The sequence below is a fragment of the Muscardinus avellanarius genome, assembly GCF_963383645.1.
Source record: "Muscardinus avellanarius genome assembly, chromosome: X".
NCBI classification, from domain to species: domain Eukaryota; kingdom Metazoa; phylum Chordata; class Mammalia; order Rodentia; family Gliridae; genus Muscardinus; species Muscardinus avellanarius.
In genome coordinates, this window is record NC_137792.1 from 15,482,906 (window position 1) to 15,501,342 (window position 18,437).

Sequence of the window (18,437 nt, forward strand, 5' to 3'; positions counted from 1 at the left end):
CATATTTTATTTTCGAAAGTCCACCTCATTGACGCTGATTCATATATCCTTCTATTTGACCTCCCCTGTCTTCCATTCTCAGTTCAAGGGGACCTGGTTCTCTTTGGCCAGAGCCTTGTCGGCCTCAGCCTTCAGAAGCCTCTTTTCTATCAGAAATTCACTCTGATGGAAAGCCCATCAGTTACTCTGTAAACCAAGTCAAGCATGACTTTCTTCTCCATCCTTTTGAGACAGAACTAACCCAGCACTAAATCTAACACCTCTCCTGGCCTTCCCTCCTTCTCCTCATCCCCATCCTCAGCCACCTGCAGCACCGCACACTGCAGGCCACTCCAAGCCCAGGGCAGCATGCAACCAATGTCCTCCCAGCAGTCAAGGTCGAGGTCATAGCCTACCACATTACGGGTAGGCACCTGCCGGGAGTCCCGCCACTTGAGGCCGCCCAGCAACAGCGCTGTCTCTTCCACCACGGCCAGCCCATAACAGAAGCGGTCATAGGGTAGTGGCCGCAACCGAGTCCACTGGTCCGTGCTAGGGTCATAGCGCTCTATCTCAGAGAAGGGTTCATATCGTCCCAGAAAGGCAAACACTGCACCTCGCAGCACTGCAAGGTGGTGCCCAAAGCGGGCTGTGCCCATGGGTGCTCTCTTGCTCCATGCCTGCTCCCTGGGGCCCAGGACATACAAATCCCGGAGGCTACTCCCTCCACCATCACCTTTCCCTGCCTTGCCCCCGGAGATGTACACAACATTGCTGTCTCCGACAGCCCCCGCATGGCCATGCAGTGCCCGTGGGAGCGATTCTGCAGCGGTCCAGCGATCCCTGCGTAGGTCGTACTTCTCCACCGAGGCTAGCGCCTCACCACTAGCACCTAGGCCCCCGACGGCCAGGAGACTGTCACCCACCGCACCGCACCAGAAGTAGGCCCGCGCTTCCCTCATGGGGGGCACCAGTGTCCAAGCGTGGAAACGAGGGTCATAGCGGTGCACTTGCGCAGTGACCTCCCGCGGGCCCTGGGCCGAGAGAGTGGAGGCACTGCTAGAAGGGCTCTCCCCACCCAGAACAAACAGGAAGTTCCCTACAGTGCACACGCTGTGCCCCAGCAGTGGTTCCGGCAGCCGAGTGAGGCTGCACCAATGGTGGTTGTACACATCAAAGGCCACCACATCCTGGGTGAGCTCCCACTCTTCATCATCACCCTCTTCTTCCTCCTCTTCCTCTTCCCCTTCCTCGGGCTCAGCAGCGGCACCCTGGTGCCTGACTGATGCTCTCGGGGCCAGGACCTCCTCGGTCACCACCTCGCGCGTTCTGCGACCCCCAACCAACAAAATACGAGTCTGGGGTTTCCGGATGCTGTTCTGTTCGTTCTGCACCAGCGGCTGGCGGGAAGGTGTGGTGTGGTAGTTAAGGGCCTGGATGATGAGGCCCTTGATCCGAGCAGGTAGAGCAAGGCCAGAGCCTGAGTACACGCGCCTCAGGATGTCCGTAGGCACAAGGCCAAAGCGGATACATTCTAACAGCGCTGTGCTATGCGCCAAGCGCTCAGCTAAGGGCTCCTGCTTCAGCCAGGTCAGCGTCAAGACCAGAAGCCTGGCCTCTGGTACCCGCGGCACGTCGGGGTCACCGAGCACAGCTTTCAGGGACGCCGGATTGAGCTCCAGCAGCCCCGTGGGGCCCGCACCCAGCACCAGTAGCTCCCGCAGATGGCGCACAATGCAGCGCTCTGCCTCCCCCAAAGTGTGTGCCAAGCCGAAACGTGCTGCCACATTAGCCGTGAAGCAGCAGTTCTCCGGGCTCAGCTGGCGCTCCAGGTAGCGGCCGCACAGACCCAAGGCCTCCGTGACCTGCAGGTAGCTGGCAGCCTCCAAAGTGTCCTCCACCGTGTCCATGGAGAGCGGTAGCCAGGCAGTGTAGATAAAGTCCAGAAGACGCTGTAGGCCGGCTGCTGAGGGCACATGCAGGTGGATCACGCACTCCTGGGATTCCCGGGTGTGGTTCTTGAACAGGGCCCGGAAGTAGTCGCTGGAGCATGCCAGCAGCGACCTGTGCGCTGGAAACTCACTGCCCTCGGCCTCCAGTGTCACGTCGCACAAGAAGCCCTCTGCCCGCAATGCCTGGTAGCCGGTGAGCAACGTGCCGCCATGCGTTTTGCAGTAAGACAGAAAGTAACTCATGATGCCCAGGGCAGGAGGAGGCCGTCGGGGAAACGAACCAGCTGGGCGCAGCTGGAGGCATCCCGGGGCACAGAAACCCCCTAAATCCCTGAACGAGCGGCAGAGCCCCTAGCAGAGGGCCATTTTTGCCTGCTTAGCCTAAAGCCCAGGGCCCCTTCATCCAGGTCTAAGGATCGACCCCGTGCCCTTCTCAGAGAAAATCCGGTCTGGAAACGGTTTACAGAAGCACCTAGTAGCCAAGGACGCAGAGTTTGGAGTCTTCTGGGAGATGCGGGGCTTGGTTTCAGTGGCCAAAGCCCCCTCCCCAGCCCAATTTGGGGATCCCACACCTGCGTGCCAGGGGGGGTGGTGACCCCGCACCATCACCTGGAAGGGCCGAGCTGCCGATGGACAGCCGGGGTGCTGGATGTCCGAAGGCCCAGATACGCAGATGCGGCCTGACTCCGGGTGTCCGGGAAGTGCGGGGCGAGGGCGCTGGCTTCCTGGGGGTGGACGAGTAGGAAAGGTTTTGCAGACACCCGCTAGGGCCGGGAACAACTGGCTACGGGGCAGAGGAGGGGTGAGTTTGTTCTGCGCGGAGGATCAAATCAAGGCCTGGGGGATTAGAAAGGGGGGAGCGGGTCAGCGCGGAGGGTTGCAGGCGTGATTGGGCGCTGCACATAACTTGCGGGTAGCTCACAGGGACAGGAATAGCGCGCTGCCGCCTCTGGCGCGCTCCGCCCCGCGCCCTGCCTGTTGGCTGCTAACAGCGGGCCGGGACCCAGGAGGAAGCAGCTGGGGCCAGTGGCCTGACTCCGGTGACCCGACCAGCCACCAGTCTCCAGGGGGTCCCTGGAATACGGTTAGGCATCAGGGAGCAGATGCTCCTGAGAGGCGCGAATCGCCTGGGACCCCGGGACCAGTGGTGTCCAGGGAGAGGCGCAGGCTGGGCCGGAGGATTGCCGACCTTCGGGTGCCCTGTGCCTAAGAAAGAAGCCCCTGGCTCAACTTTGTGCTTTGAAGAGGCACTAATTAGCCCGGAGCGAGCAGGGATTAAGTGGCGACTTTGCGCGCTGACACCCAGGAGGCCACTGAGAACAGAGACACTGGCTAGAACCTGGCCTGGGCAAATCCGGGGCTCCCCACCAGGGGCGCTGGATAACACGCCGCTCGCCTGGACTCACTTGGGCAACCGGGCTCACTCTGCTTGGGTCCCAAGGCAGGTCTTCTTCCCAGGGCTGCCTGGCTTCCCATTCCGCCTTGGGAGTTTGTTCCCACCCCCAGCTCTTGGACCCCAGCTGAGTTCTCCCTTCCTATTCTTGAACCCTGCCCGACCCATCCCTTTGCAACATGGACAAGGAAATTGTAGCTGACTTGGATTTTCTGTCTTTGAATGACCACTTCCTTAAAAAAAAAAAAATTGTGTTCCCGTTCTCTCTGATCTTCCACGCTCTGATCTAATTACTGGCTGCCACCTCCTCCATGCCATGATAAGATAATGGGCAGTAAGTAAGGTTTCAAAGCTCAGTGGAGCAGGAGTTTCAAAGGGCCCTTCTTCATGAAGTTATTTTTACAAAAAACACCCAGCACAGAAATGACTAAAACTACCCCAGTGTTGAGATATTAGGAGAATCTCTGTCTCTCTTCTGCAGCCTGCTCTTAAATAACTAAGCGATTGATACCACTGTTCTTTCTTGCCACTCTGGAACCTTCTGAGTGTTTTGCTTTCATCTAGAATTGATTTTTTCTATTTTCTAATGCAACTCCTCTGGCCGTCCATTTTAGGTGATTCTTCAGAGGACTTCTGAAATAACTTGTATTTCTGACAGTTGAGGTTTGTATTTCATGGAGGGAAGTCTACAAAAAGATAAAATTCTGTCATTTCCTGTTTGGCATGCCATCAGTACTTACAAGGTCTCCAATTAGAAATAATTCTTTAAATTATTTCTAAAAAATATTATATAATAAAAAATATTATATAATATAAAAATATTAGTCAAATGATTTTGCTGTCAAAGATGAAACTGCATTATAAGTTAATATGCCAAATTATAAAAGTTCTGGCAGGGTTTCCTTAAACTCTACATACTGCAAATGTTGCAACATGAATTCCTAATGTTAGAGGGACAGATCGGTCCAGATAGGGTATTGCTTTTTCTGGAGAATTTGAGGGAATGTTAATATTAAAATTCTTGGTTCAAAAGTAAAATATCAACTGGACGTGGTGATGTCTGTTTGTAATCCCAGTACTTAAGAGGCTGAGAGAGGAGGATGCAGGTTCAAGCAACTCAACTAGGTGAGACCCTCAGCAATTTATCAAGACCCTGATTCAAATAAAAAATAAAAGGTCTGGGAATATGGATCTGAGGTAGAATGTCCTTGGGTTCAATCCCCAGTACCACACCAAAAATGTAAAGTATCATTGTTTCACTTTGCACAGATCTACATCTAAATTTAAATAGCCTTTCCTCCAAGTAATTGAATATTTTCTGGTACTGGAGGTTGAGCCCAGGAGCATTCTGCCTCCAAACTACACCCTCAGCCCTATTTTTTATTCTTTATTTTTGAAACAGGGTCTCACTAAGTAGCTTAGGCTGGCCAAGAACCTGTGATCCTCCTGTCTCAGCCTCCCAAGTACAAGCATGCACCACCACACCAGACTGGAATTAAATTTTGCTAGAAAGGATTTATAGATCATTTAGCCAAACCTTGTCTTTTTCCTCCAGAATCTATTTTTCTTTTTAAACAACTGTGGTAAATTAGCCCAATACGGCTTGACTGGGTGGCTTGGACATTGAGTAATGGAGTCTAGATGAGAATCTGGGGCTCCCTCCCCCACTATATTGTGTGATCCTGTGTATGTAAAAGTAAGATAGTGCAGCACAGTTTATTTAAACCAAATATCCAGGGAAAATAAGGACGTTTATTACCTCATCAACTTAAAACCATTTAAGTGTGATTTTTAAACCGTATATTCTTAACCCAAAAACTGGATCACATCCCATCAGACTGTCCATCACTGTGTATTCACATTGAATCCAGAATGTCACACTTAAGAAGAAAGAACTATAGAAAATTTAAAACTCTTAACATGAAATAATTCAGTTCTACATAACAAGCACATATTTATTGCTGGCCCTACATGTTTAGCCAGCAAGGAAGTGATGGTGTGTGTTAACGGAAGACATTTTTATATTAGATGTGTTTATAAGGCCTGATTTTAGAAAATGTAACTGTCAATTCAAGAAGAACATTGTCCATTGGGTGATATTTATGTAGTGTCAGTATTTTCACTTCTGTGCAATATTAAGTATGCTAAATAAAATCTCAGTGTGTGTTTTTTAAGCCGGGTATATGTGTGTCTTAAATTGGTTTCTCTGTGTGTGAGTGTGTGTGTGTGTATGTGCATGTGCTTGCACACACAAATGCATGTGTGTTGTACTGGAGATTTAATCCAAGGACAATCGAACCCTGAGCTACACCCCCAGCCCTTTTTATTTTGTTTTATTTTATTATGTTTTGAAATAGGGTCTCACTAAGTTGCCACACACTGGTTACCAACCTTCAGTCCTCCTGTCTCAGCCTCCCAAGTATAGGGATGACAGGCATTTGCCACCATGCCCGGCTTAAATTGGTTTCTTTGTCCATTCAGGCTGTTATAATAGAACACCTTAGGGTGGTAACTTATAAACAACATAAACTTACTGTGTATGGGTCTGGGAGCTAAGAAGTCCCAGATGAAAGGCAGCAGTAGATTTGATTCTGGTGAGGGCTGCCTGCTTCCTAGCCAGTGTCTTCCTTCTGTGTCCCCACATGGTAGAAAGCAAATGGCTAACAGGTTGCCTCAGTCCTCTCATTTAAGGACATGAATTCTATTCCTGAGAGCAGAGCCTTCACGACCTCGTCAGTTCCCACATGCTACATTTATTAATACTGTTACGTTGAGGATGAAGCTTCAACCTACAAATCTGGGGAGGACATATGCATTCAGACTATAGCAGTTGGGTTTGCTAGACATGCGTCTTGCAACCCAATCTGAGCTCAGTAATGGGCAGATCTGCCAGGATGAGGTCATGTTGAAAATGCTCTCTTTAGAAGTTGCCTTCCCCTTCGACACTACCCCCTCCAAGGCAGGGACTGTTTCTGGGTCTTTTTATCTGCAGCCCCCATCATATTTTTGGTTTAAGTAATGTGGAGCTGAGCTATTTGAGGAAGACACAAAGGGTCATCCAAAGGAATATGACCAGGCAATTACTTCCTACCCCCCCATTCTCCTCCCTTTCACAGGGCTGGTATTTAAGACACACCCTGGTAAGGTCATGAGCTTACGTCCATAACAATGAAGTGAATGACTGTGGATGACCCCAGCCTGGAGAATCTAGGTGGACTTGGCTTTTTTTCTTTCTTTCTTTCTTTCTTTCTTTCTTTCTTTCTTTCTTTCTTTCTTTCTTTTTCTTTCTTTATCTTTGTGGTACCGGGGATGGAATCCATCTCTCTTTTTTAGTCTTTTCATTTCTAAAACAGGGTCTCATTGACTTGTGAAGGGCCTCTCTAAGTAGCTGAGGTTGTCCACGAACTGGGACTTGGCTTTTCTGAGAAGTCCTTACTACCTCATCTGCCTCCCAGTGCCACCCTGTAGCTCCAACCCCTTGGGCCAAGGATTGGAGACCTTGGCTGCAAGACCAACCCTACTTGGCTTTCCCATCCATTTGCACATACTACTACTCATCCTATCCAGACAAGGGCCCCAGTGCCTCCAACAGCCCCCTTTCATGCCCCAGTTTTTGTGGCTGAGCTTCTGTTGAAGGCCCAGCTCTACATGTGAGCATGGTGCCCACTGAGACTCTACAATTTTCCCTGAATCCTTCACCCTTTGTCTGGACTGTCCCTGAACCCTTCCATACTCCTGCACCTCTCTGTGACAGAACCCAGAGCAAAAATGTTGCAAACACCCACTTCCATCGCATATCAAGGCAGCAGTGTTAGCCAAAAGTGCTTCACTTTCCCCGAATAAGCCCCAGCTAAGGAAATGGAAACTCCAGAGCTCTCACCTCTAAGATAATTATACCTGTTTTGAAAAATGCAAAACTACACACTTCCACATATAATACACATTCAATTTTTTAAATGTAATGGGCTCTTTTTAGGTAACAGCAAAAATGTACAATCCATCCATGTGAAGTTACAGCTCATTGGTTCTTAGTATATTCCCAGAGTTATGCAACCATCATCACAACCCAACTTTAGAATATTTTCACCACCTCAGAAAGAAACTCCACACTCTCTCAGTCTCTTTTTCCCCAAGCTCCAGGCAATCATTAATTTACTTTCTACTTCTATAGATTCCAGACATTCTGCATAAATGTTATAATGTGTGGTCTTTGATGACTGATTTCTTTTCACTTAGCATAACATTGTTAAGATTAATTGATTGAGCTGGGCGTGGTGGCACACACTTGTAATCCCAGTGCTTGGGAGGCTGAGACAGGAGGATCGCACAGGTTCAAAGCCAGCCACAGCTACTTAATGAGGTTCTCAGCAACTTAGCGAGACACTGTTTCCAAATAAATTATAAAATAGGTCTGGGAATATAGCCCGGAGGTAGAAAGCCCCTGGTTTCCACCCCCAGTACCACAAAAAATAAATAAATAATAAAAGATTCATTGATTGTAATGCACAACTGAAGAAGAAAAATAATTTATACTGATAATATTGGGAACCTTTTCTCAAAACCACAAAACTCTAAAATTCATCTATTGTATATTTAGCATACAGTTTTTGGCAGGCTAGATCTTTCTCATCTATTATTACTGGCTCATTTCAATCCAAATGTGCTTCCTACCAACACATGACTTCTAGCAACCTCCATGGAAAGCCTATTATTAGAAATTGACACATTAAGTTTACTGTGAAAACATAATTACAAACCATAACATAAATGCAGTAGGATTTTCATCTTCTTTCCCTGAACATTTGTGTGTGTGTGTGTGTGTGTGTGTGTGAAATATATTCTATCCTTATGATATGTGATTCAAGCAAAACAATTGTGTGCATGTGTTTTAATCATGAGTGATGTTAATATTCTGGCCCAGCTGACAGCTTAAGAAACAGTGTGGCAAGTGGGGAAGAACTGGGTTTTGCAATCAGACAGACCTGGGCTCTGATTCCAAATCTGCCCCCTGTGACTGTAAAACAGTTAAATTTTATACATGTCATTTTATAAATTTATTTACTTATTTTTGTAGCATTGGAGATTGAACTAGGGGCATTCTGCCTGAGGCTTTTTTTCTTTCTTTCTTTCTTTTTTTCTTTTTTTTTTGGCTATCTTGGGGATTGAACTCGAAGGCACTGTAACTCCAAGCAACACTTCCATCCCTTTTTCATTTTTCTTATATTTTCATTATTTATTTATTTGTTCATTCATTTGTTCATTCATTTGTTTATTTATTTTGCAGAACTAGGGATTAAACCGGGGGCATTCTCCCTCTGAGATACACCCCCAGCCTTATTTTTATTCTTTATTTTGTAACAGGATCTCACTAAGTTGTAGAGGACCTCACTAAGTAGCTGAAGCTGGCCTTGATCCTGGATTCTTCCTGTCTCATCCTCCAAAGTACTAGGATTACAAATGTGTACCACCATGCCTGGCTATTTCTTTGTTTTGAAATAGGGTCTTGCTAGGTTGCTGAGAATCTCACTACTTGCTGAGGCTGCCCTCAAACCAGTGATCCTCTGTCTCAGCCTCCCAAATACTAGGATTACAGGTGTGCACCACCATGCCCAGACCCTCATTCCTATTTTATTTATTTATTTTTGAAACAAGATCCTGCTAAGTTACCACATGCTGGCCTATAACCTGCCACCCTCCTGTCTCAGGCTCCCAAGTACTTGGATTACAGATGGCTTCATTTTATTATTTTTAATTTGAGGGAGAAGTATTAAGGACTGAATTTAGGGGCATTCTACCACTAACCTATATCCCCGGCCCTATTTTACTTTTTATTTTTTAAAAAAAGGAGGTCCTACTAAATTGCTGAGGTCCTCACTAAATTGCTGAGGCTGGCCTCAAGTCTGCAACCCTCCTATCTCAGCTTCCCAACTACTGGAATTACAAGTGTGTGCCACTGTGCCTGGTTATTTTGTTATTTTTAAAGGGAGAGTACCAACTCTACATTTATAGCACTGTTGAAATATGATTCTATATGACTGTTCCTGGTGAAAAATATAAACAAGAGATATGAGTTTTTGCTTCTACTTCTTCCTTTGAATAAAACCTCTGAAAACTCATAATACCAGAGCCCAAGCAGTCAGAAAATGTAGTAGAGGAGTGATTCTCAGGGGCACTCTTGAAGTATCACCTGGAACCTGTTAAGCAAGGTAAATTCTCAGCCCAACCTCTAACCTGAATCAAACTCTGAGAGTGTGGCCAGTGATATGCTTTAACATATCGTGCTTCTTACACACATGAAAGATTAAGAACCACTATCTTAGAGGACTGTTCATTTCTGCTACATCTTCAATTCATTATTCCCAATAATAACTTGCTTTTAGTATGATGTCAATTTTTTCCCAAACAGAGTATATTAGTCCATCTTCTGTTACTGATTACACAGTACCACAGGCTGGTTAGGTTATAAAAAAGAGGTTTGTTTTGACTCACAGTTCTGAAGGTACATGGTTAAGGGTCCACAACTGGTGATGGTTTTTCTTGCTTGTAGTGTCACTGGTAGAGGCAGCACAGTGCATGACATGACAAGAGACACAGCCAGTGTGTCTGCATATGCCTGTGTCTTCTGATCTCTTCCTCTTATGAAACCACCACAATTCAATTATGGGGCTCCATTCTGATGACCTTATCTAATCAGAATCACCTCCCGTAGGTCCCACATCTAAACACTATAGTCACATTAAGTTTTCACCCTCTTTATACCTCATGATGGGAATTAAATCTCAAAGCATGAAGCTTTGGGAGATGCTCATACCACCGCAGGGAAGAAGATCACTACCTTGAGAGGTCAGAGACCCTAAGAGGAAAATTAGTGGCTTAAGATTTGAAAATATATTATGGACTTTCCCCCCTTCCTTATCTTAACAAGGTGACCGTATTAACAATAGTTCACAGAGGCATAGACAGTGATTTGGTACCCAACACATGTCCCAAAAACATTTGATTGAATATGAAAATCTGAAGGTAACTGTAGCACCATTTCCTACCTGGATGCCATACATTTAGAGGCTCTGGGATGAATGTGGCATGTCCAAAGAAGCCAGCCAAAGAAAGCAGGGGTCTGGAAACACCATTCTTTCTCATATTGGAAGTAAGTGAAGGAGTTGAGGATTTTAGACTAGAAGAACCCACTAGAAGTTAAATGATTGTTATTTCTACCTTTCTGAAGGAAAAGAAGGAGCAGAGGTGATTTCCCAGCTACAGAGAGTAGACCTGGGGCCAAGAAATAGAATTTACAAAGAGAATTTTACCACAGCATAAATAGGAACCTCCTGCCAATGTAGAACATTGGGAGAAATTTTTAGTAAAATAAATAGAACATACTGAGCCATCAAAAGAATTGGCATGAGGCCAAGGGGACATGGATTTGCAAATTTTGTTTTGGCCCCACATGTATCCTCTTCACCCCTTCACCGTTTGGGGGAAAGCAAATCCCAGAGATTTTTACTGCCAGCAGCCACCCTGAATGTGGGAATCTATGTTGCAAATATAAACACAAGTGCCTGCAATCTGCATCTTCCAAGATCACCCTTAACCAGCTACAGAGGGGAGGAGTGGCAGCAGGTGTACAAACACCTGCTCTCCCTTCCCAGAAGCGACTCATTTTAAAAGAGCTCTGGTAACTGATCGAGCCACAGTTACTCTCTGTGGGAGCCTGCTTGGTGGCACATGCTTGCCAGAGCCCATTCTCTTTCCTGCCTGACCCTCACCACCCATACCTCTCTTGCCTGGGAATGCTTCCTACTGAATCATTTTCACAGAAAGTCTCATCTCAGGAGGACCCCCTGCCTTGGGGAATGCCACTCAAGACACACAGCTGATTTTTGTGGCAGGGAGATGGAGAACACATGACATCCATGAACGGCCACCTGTCGTCCACGTGCAGATATGCACAGCTCCCAATAGTTGTATCCTGTACGTAGGTACATGTGTCCAATGGCATGGTTGGGCCCAGAAGTTAGGACAGCCTGACACCAATACCAGACATCTCTACCTCCACACTTCTGATATTTCAAACTGTCCTGGAAGCCAAAATTAATTCCAGAGTCCTTTCAAACCCAGCCTGCCACAGTTCAGAGCCACTGACCCCTAAAGTGCTATCTTCAGGTGCCATCTAAATATGACCTTTATTTGAAGTTTTAGCTCTACCAGATCTGTCCACGCCACACATGGCTGGAAGCTATGCTTGGTGGCTTTCTTCTAGTAGTTCTCTCTCCTTCCTCCATGGGATGGCCTCAGGTCCCTTTTTCCACTCACATGTGAAGCCCCACTTCCCTGTGTGTTCGTGTATATGGCTTGCCAGGGCTAAGCTGCCACTGAGCTTCTCACCTGATTTGGTTTTCAAAGGGTCAGTTGGTGACTTTAATAACATTCTCAGTAAGAGAGATCTGCCCCACTGACAATCCCCCATGTTTGTGACAGCCTGTCTGAGAACCAGCAGCATAAGCTTTCTCAGAGATAGCTCAAATGTACATTCCTGGGCCCCATCCTCCACCACTGGTTCAGAATCCCTATGCCCCATGGGAAGGGGGTGGCAGCCTTTTAAAGGAGCTACCTGGGTGTTTCTCACTGGCTCCAAAGTGGTGCTGCACAGTATGGTCAGTTAACCAGCAGCAGCAGCACCACCACCACCACCAGAAGGACTTGTTAGCAATGCAAATTTTCAGCACTGTACCCCAGACCTGCTAAATCTGAAACTCTGCAGGTGAGGCCTAGCCCTCTGTTTTATCAAGCCATGCACGTGATTCTGATGCACGCTAAGGTTTGAAAAGCACTGCTCTAAATTTCAAGAACTACTTATGTAGAATCTCAGTTCATTCATCCAAAAACTACATCTGAACTGGACATGGTAGCACACGCCTATAATACTAGTACTCAGGAGGCTGAGATAGGAGGAGCACAGGTTTTAGGCCAGAGTATGGTAACTTAGCAAGACCTTGTTTAAAAATAAAATGGGCTGTGTATGTAACTGGGAGGTAGAATAGCCCTGGTTCAAACCCCAGTACAAAAATAAATACAACCGTTTTGTTCTGGGCATGTGCATTTTTCAGGTGTGGGCTCTGCACTTTCTGGGCATAAGCTCTGTGTTTTCAGGTTCTCAGCTCTGCACCTTCCAGGCCTAGGCCGACCCCACTGGCAGAGTGTGTTCGGTGTAATCTCGGAGCAATCTCCTGTAACCCTGTGCTGGTACTGCGGCCTGGGCACTATGTAGGTTCTAACCGGACCACCTCAGGAGTGGGCCACTAGATCTGAGCCCGCTGGGGTCCCTTGTGGCTGCTCTGGGCGGTCATTCACTGAGGAGCGTGGTTACCTTACTGTTCTGCAGCCCGGGTCTCTGGAAGCAGAGTGCTCTGCTGTGGGTGCTGGCTTCTGGTGAGCTTTTGGATCTTCTCGGTCCCTGAAGTGTGGTGCTGGTTGCTTAAGATGTTGGAGTTCTGCCCTTCTTTCCGCACTTCAACTCCTTGGTTTACGTGCCAGAATTTCTTGGGGCTGAGGAGCCGGCAGTTGCAGTTCCAGCTAGCAGCCCCTGGCTGCCACACCAGGTCAGTCTGGCGCTCTGGCTCTTTGCCATGGATCTCTGAGCTCTGATCATTGGATTCTCTTCCACTGTGGTTCCTTTTTTGTGTTTTCATTCGTAAATATCTTCACTGCTTTGTTTTTCTTGTCAAGGATCTGCCTTCTTGGTAGTTGATTTTTGTTTGTTATAGCTACTGAGATGTGCTGCGTCCCACAATCACCATTTTCTTCCTCCTCCAGGATTATAGATTTGAAGACAGCCTCAGCAACTAGTGAGACATTCATCAACCTAGTGAGACCATGTTTCAAAATAAAAATTGAAGACAGGACTAGAGAAGCCAGGCATAGTGGCACACACTTGTAATCCCAGTACTTGGGAGGCTGAGACAGGAGGATCCAGGTTCTCAGCCAGCCTCAGCTACTTAGTGAAGCCCTCTGCAACTTAGTGAGACCCTATTTCAAAATAAATAAAGAATAAAAATTTGAGCTGGGGCCAGGCGTGGTGGCGCACACTTTTAATCCCAGCATTCAGAAGGCAGAGACTAGAGGATCACAGTTCGTAGACAGCCTCAGCTACTTAGTGAGGCCCTTTGCAACTCAGTGAAACCCTGTTTCAAATATTTTTTTAAAAAAACTAAAAATTGGGCTGGGGGTTCAACTTGGAGGTAGAATGCCCCTAGGTTCCATCCCCAGTACTGCAAAAATAAGTTTTTTTGAGCTGGGTTGTAGCTTGGACTAGGAGTATAGCTTGGAGGTAAAGTGTCCCTCGGTTCAGTCCCCAGTATCCACCCCAAAAATAATATCTTGCAAACATTATTGGCTTTTAGATATAATTGAAGAAACCGTGGAAATATAGTATTTCCATTTCTTAACATTACTTTAATATTAGTATACATTTAAAAAACTAGTAGCTAAAAATATATGATCACCAACCCTCAAAGACCATACTGATAAATTGACAATATCCTAGAAATCCTTGCTAAAAGCTCCAAATGTGACACCATATGTGGTGATGCACACCTATAATCTCATTCCTTGGGAGGCTGAGACAAGAGGATTCCAAGTTCCAGGATAACCTCAGCAATTAAGACCCTGTTTCAAAATACAAGATGAAATAGGGCTGGGGGCATAGGTCAGAGGTAAATCACCCCTGGGTTCAATTCCCAGGACCAAATAAGTAAATAAAAATAAAAAGGGCTGGGGATGTAGCTCAGAGGTAGAATGCCCCTGGATTCAATACCTAGTATCAAAACAGAAAAAAAAAAAAACTGCAATGTGAAGGAAATTAAATGACCTGCCTTTTGTTTTGTTCTGTTTTGTTTGTTGTTTATTTTTTTTTGGGGGGGTTGTTTGTTTGTTGGTTGGTTGGTTTTTTACCTGTAACCAAGTAGAGGGGAAATGGATGTTTGGAAGAAATGAGAAAATTGGTCACTCTTGCTCTCCCTCTTTCTCTCTCTCTCTCTTTTCTCCTATCCCCCTTCCTCCCTTTCATAATGACCCAAAAGCCATACACTGAATTAAGGAAAACAGTAGGAATCCCATAAAAATAATCTTCGGGCATGGTAACTGATCCAGTGTACTTCATGCAACTTAAGCAAGACTCCAGCTCAGGAAATCAAATGCAATCAATAGGTAGAAATTCTTCACACTTGCTTCAGGCTATAGAACAACTTAATAGGAGGCTGAGTTTAATAAAACTAGAGCTCAAAGACAAGATGGTGGAGCAACAGAATGGAATGACATGAGAGATTGCAGCTTTCAGGGAAACATTAAGGGCCAAACTAATATTTCAGTACTGATACCTAAAGCAGAAACAGCAATGAACAGATGGCTACAAACTTAATTATGTATATAAAGAAATACTTGCAGTAATTATAGAAATATAGAAGACAAGATAAGAGACAAAGACAAAAGAGAGTGAATACATATGGAAGAGATAAAATAATGGGCCAATATGAGAATAATTGATGTCCCTGAAATGGAGAAGCACACTAATGGCAGAAGGCATGTTCACCACTATTAGACAAGAAATCCCCCCTCCCCAAAATAAATAAGAAATGAATCTGCTGGTTCAAAGTTTATACTTCATTGTAGGGAAATATGCTACCAAACCTTCAATGCTAAGACATTTTTAGCTTTTCAATTTTGAAACAAAGACAAAAGTCAAGTATCCAGGAAGACAGCAAAAAGCATCTATGAGGAGAGTATAATCAGGCTGCCTAAGATTATTCGTACTCATTAACCAAAAATTTCACATCTAGGATTTTAACCTCAGGAAATAATCAGATGGGTATACAAGATTTATATACAAAGTTTTTGTTTGTTTTTTGGTACTGGGGATTGAACCTCAGGGCATTCTACCTCCAAGCTCTACCCCCAGCCTTTTTTTTTAATTTTGAAACAAGGTCTTATCAAGTTGCTGAGAGTCTCAGTAAGTTTCTTTGGCCTCAAACATGAGATTCTTCTGTCTCTGCCTCCCAAAGTACTAGGATTACAAGCATGTGCCACCATACCTGGCTAAGCAAGGATATTTATTATAATAGTAATTACAAACACTTTTTCAAATATGTCGCTCAAGAAAGATCCACATAGTAGAATGCTAGGCAACCTTTAAAAGTATTCTTATAAGTATATTTAATGGCATAGGAAAATGTTCATAGATATATCGTTATCAGGTGAGACAATCATATTACAAAAGAGTACTTACAGTATCATTCAGATTAAATGCGCATACCTAAAAAACAAGGAAAGAAAAGAGTGGAAGGGCATGCATTAAAATATAAAGAGTAGCTAGGTCTGGGGGAGTATTTTTACTTTGTGCCTTTCAGCATATACCAAATTTTTCTTTTTTCTTTTTGCAGAGATTGAACCCAGGGGCACTCGACCACTGAACTACATCCCTGCTCTTTTTTATTTTTTCATTTTGAGACAGGGTCTCACTAAATTGCCAAAGATAACCTTAAACTTGTGATCTTCCTGTCTCAGCTTCCTGAGTAGGTAAGATTATAGGTAAGATTGTAAGTATATGCCATCACACCGGTCATGTGCCAGATTCTTTACAATGACATATATTTCTCTTATATTAAAAGAAAATGATGAATTATTTATAAAAATACAATAATTACAAAGAATGTTAATACTGGGACGAAGCAAAAAATAATTAAATGTAGGGTTATAAAATTTGAGAGCAGTTTTTATACTAAACTTTTGGAAAATTTAGCTGATCATATTTGTGAGCAATTAGACTAGAAATGTGCTGATAAAGAAATAAAGCTCTGAAAGCTTCCAGTCCTGCAACTGCTCATGATTATTTTATTTTATTTTGGTACTGGGATTTAACCCAGGGGCATTATACTGGTGAGCTAGCTACACCCCCGACACTTTTTATTTGTTTTGTTTTGTTTTGTTTTGTTTTGTTTTGAAACACTATCTTACTAGATTGCCAGGAATCTCACTAAGTTGCTAAGGCTGACCTTGAACCTATGATTCTCTTGCCTTGGCATCCCAAGTACTGGGATTATAGGTGTGTAGCACCATGCCTGACTCATGGTTATCATTAACAGCTTTACTTGTATTGCACCTCAGATGAAAAACATCAGTCTGGTGGTGAGTATAAGTAAGCTATGTTGGATGGAAATACGGAACACTGCTGTACAGTTGTACGAGCTCCATTTACTTTGTGGTATGGATGAATGTATGTGTATGATGAGCCTCAGAAAATGTCAAGTATCTGACTATAGTGTAAAGAGATCAGGATATACACCACTAGTGAAACATGGTGCATATGGAAAATGATATCCATCCAGAGGTCAGTAAGCAGAGTAGTGATGAAACATATATAGTCCTCCAAACTCAACATTATCCCCCTCTGTCCCTTCCTGTCATGCGCCACGTACTGTTCAAGGTTCAGAAGGCCACAGAACACATTTATACCACTATATAACATAGTGGAAGCTTCCTGGTTGGATGAATGATCCTGTTAAAAAGGAAAAGCCATGCCAGTCATGGTGGCGCATGCTTGTAATCCCAGTACTTGGAAGGCTGAGACAGAAAGAACTCAGGTTCTCAGCCAGCCTCATCTACTTAGTGAGGCTCTCTGCAATGTAGTGAGATCCTGTTTCCAAATAAAGAATTAAAAAAACATAGGGCTGGGGGTATAACTCAGAGGTAGAAGGCCCTTGGGTTCAATCCCTAGTACTGAAAGAGAGAGGTAAAGAGAGAGGGAGGGAGGGAGGGAGGGAGGGAGGGAGGGAGGGAGAGAGAGAGAGAGAGAGAGAGAGAGAGAGAGAGGAAGAAGAAGAAGAAGAAGAAGAAGAAGAAGAAGAAGAAGGAGAGAGGAGAGAGAGAGAGGAAGAAGAGAGGAGAGAGAGAGAGAGAGAGAGAGAGAGAGAGAGAGAGAGAGAAGTCTTCAAACCCAGTAGAGAGAGAGAAGTCTTCAAACCCAGTAGCTAGTATAAGTGTGAGCTAACTTAGACCTACCACCAGGCAAGGTTTTTGACACCTGTAATCCCAGTACTTGGGAGGCTGAGACAGGAGGATCACAGATTTACAGCCAGCCTCAGCAACTTAGTGAGGCCTTCAGCAACTTAGTGAGACCCTGTTTCAAAATAAAAATTAAAATATGACTGGGGGCCTAGCACTGAGATAGAACACCCCTAGGTTCAATTCTTAGTAACACACACACACACACACACACACACACACACACACACACACAGAAAACAGACCTTCTAAGCCATATTTTCCCAAAGCTGCTCAACACAGGGAGGAAATCATCTCCAGAGCCATCCAGATAAACATTGCATTGCTAATTTTGTTCCATTTAGTGCAGAGATGAAGCTTCTCAAAATTGCTAAGTATAACAAATTTTCTTCACCCAAAAGGAAATGAGAGACAGTTCCCTAGTTGGAAACTCATTGTCCATTATGTGAAAGCCAAGACTTCCCACAAGATGTCCCAGTGTTTGCCTCCCTTCACTGCTGGAAACAACTTTTCATCCTGTGGTCTCTAGCTCCAGGCTCTTCCAGCTCCAGCATTCTGAGGAAAAGACACAAACCGTGGCCTCCAAGACATTCCTCATCTCTTTAGTGGCCTCTTTTTGTAAATATATCTCATTTTCAAACTGTTTCATCATTGGTTACAAGAAAACTGCCATGCCACTGCCTTTGATCTACCATTGTGATCTGCTGTGCCTTTGATTTGACTGCTTGGATTTTTCCAAATAATTCTGAATTTGTGTGATGCAAGTCATTTATTTTTGTCTGATTTGCTCTTGGACAAATGTGAAGCCATGCATTGACCTCGAAATATGCAGAAGGGCTTCTCTCTCAAGACTGCTCTAAAACCCAAGACAGAAGCCCTCCCTCTCACAGATGTCAGCATCTTCGAACCAGTGGTCCTCCTGTCTCAGCCTCCCAAGAACCGGGATTACAGGTGTGCGCCACTATACCCAGCTGGGGCCTTCCCAAAGTAGAACAGAGCTAGGTTTTCTCTTCTCACAAGATTCCTTTTATGATAAGCTTAACATTTCTGCAAACAAA

General features: G+C 45.0%; 1 protein-coding gene across 1 annotated transcript; it reads right to left on the minus strand.

Annotated features, from left to right (window-relative positions):
* Positions 1-236: 236 nt before the first annotated feature.
* Positions 237-2,174, minus strand: KLHL34 (kelch like family member 34; the record flags this gene model as incomplete). Its single annotated transcript, XM_080718739.1, has 1 exon — positions 237-2,174. The coding sequence occupies one exon, from the start codon at positions 2,172-2,174 to the stop codon at positions 237-239; it is 1,938 nt and encodes a 645-aa protein (XP_080574865.1).
* Between the last annotated feature and the right edge of the window lie 16,263 nt (positions 2,175-18,437).